General features: G+C 61.5%; 1 protein-coding gene across 1 annotated transcript; it reads left to right on the top strand.

Moving 5' to 3' along the window:
• Positions 1-424: 424 nt before the first annotated feature.
• On the top strand, positions 425-982 carry LOC127346528 (pentatricopeptide repeat-containing protein At4g38010-like). Its single transcript, XM_051372821.1, has one exon. It carries the CDS (start codon positions 425-427, stop codon positions 980-982), a length of 558 nt encoding a protein of 185 aa, XP_051228781.1.
• The last annotated feature ends 265 nt before the right edge of the window (positions 983-1,247 follow it).

The raw sequence follows: 1,247 nt of genomic DNA, 5'->3' as shown, positions 1-1,247 counted from the left end.
CGACCGCCGGTACGGCGGTACCGCGCGGCGTCCGCGACGCCCTCATCGCGCTCTACCTCACGTGCGGCTGGCACGCCGTCGCAGTTCGCCAGCGACCCGGCGCTGGACGTTGTGTCCTAGACACCATGGTGACTGGCCACGCGCGTCTGGGCCTGTTCCGCGAGTCCGCGGCGCTGTTCTTGGCTATGGTGGACGATGGCGCCGTCGTAGTCGACGCCGTGGCCACACCGGCGGCATTCAAGGCCTGCGCCGGCGCCGGGGACCTCGCGCTAGCCAGGGAGGTGCACCGGCGCGTCCTACTGGTGGGGGTGGCCCCGCTGGTCGACATGTACGCAAAATGCGGTGACACGGCGCACGGCGGCCGCGCTCCGGTGCTTCCATACTATGGTGACTGCCGGCCAAGAACGTGGTGACCTGGAACACGATGATCTCCGCGCACGCGCGCGCCGGCGAGCCCCGTGAGGCGCTGGCGCTGTTCCGGGAGATGCTTGAGCAGCAGCGTGCGCGTCCAGACGACGCTATGTTCGTCGCCGTCCTCGGCGCGTGTGCGCGGCTTGGCGCGCTCGACGCTGGCAGGTGGGTTCACGCATACATGGGCAGGACCGGAAGGAATGCCGTTGACGGTGTCGTCGGCAACGCGCTGCTCGACATCTACGCCAAGTGCGGCGCGGTGGAGCAGGCCGCTGAGGTGTTCGACGCCATGGCGCGGCGGGACGTGTATACCTACACGTCCATGATCTCGGGGCTCGAGGACGCGCTGGAGCTCTTCGCAGACATGCGTCGAGCCGGCGTGAAACCAAACAAAGTGACCTTCCTCGGCGTGCTCTCCGCGTGCTGCCATGCCGGTTTCGTCGAGGACGGCCTCCGGCACTTGCGCGCCATGTCGGAGGTGCTCGGCTGCAGCCTCATCGAGATCAACGGCGTCGAGCACGAGTTCCAAGCAGTTCCGCCGAACTTTTCGGCGATGCGTCAAATTTGTTGAGCTGACTGACTCCATATCTTGCCTATGCTGATGAACAAAGTAAATACTACCACTGACTAGTGAACATATTGAACAGCTTGACATTTAAATTCATAGAGAGATATTCTATACCGATTGCTCAACTGATAGGCGTGCAAATTCTAACAGTTCAGCACTATCGACCCGACTTGCAGAGAACAGACTTGGGATGCTCTGATTTTTCACTGTCACCGGTATTAATGTCCTTGCAAAACTCCAGTCTAAAATGTTGTGCAATATTCAGTTC

The sequence above is a fragment of the Lolium perenne genome, chromosome 4 (genome assembly GCF_019359855.2).
Source record: "Lolium perenne isolate Kyuss_39 chromosome 4, Kyuss_2.0, whole genome shotgun sequence".
Classification (NCBI taxonomy): domain Eukaryota; kingdom Viridiplantae; phylum Streptophyta; class Magnoliopsida; order Poales; family Poaceae; genus Lolium; species Lolium perenne.
Note: the sequence above shows the minus strand (reverse complement) of the source record. Positions and strands in the feature narration are given on the sequence as shown.

What these genes read in the sequence shown, in the direction of transcription:
- LOC127346528 (XM_051372821.1), top strand. Translation starts at nt 425, where the DNA reads ATGATCTCCGCGCACGCGCGCGCCGGCGAGCCCCGTGAGGCGCTGGCG.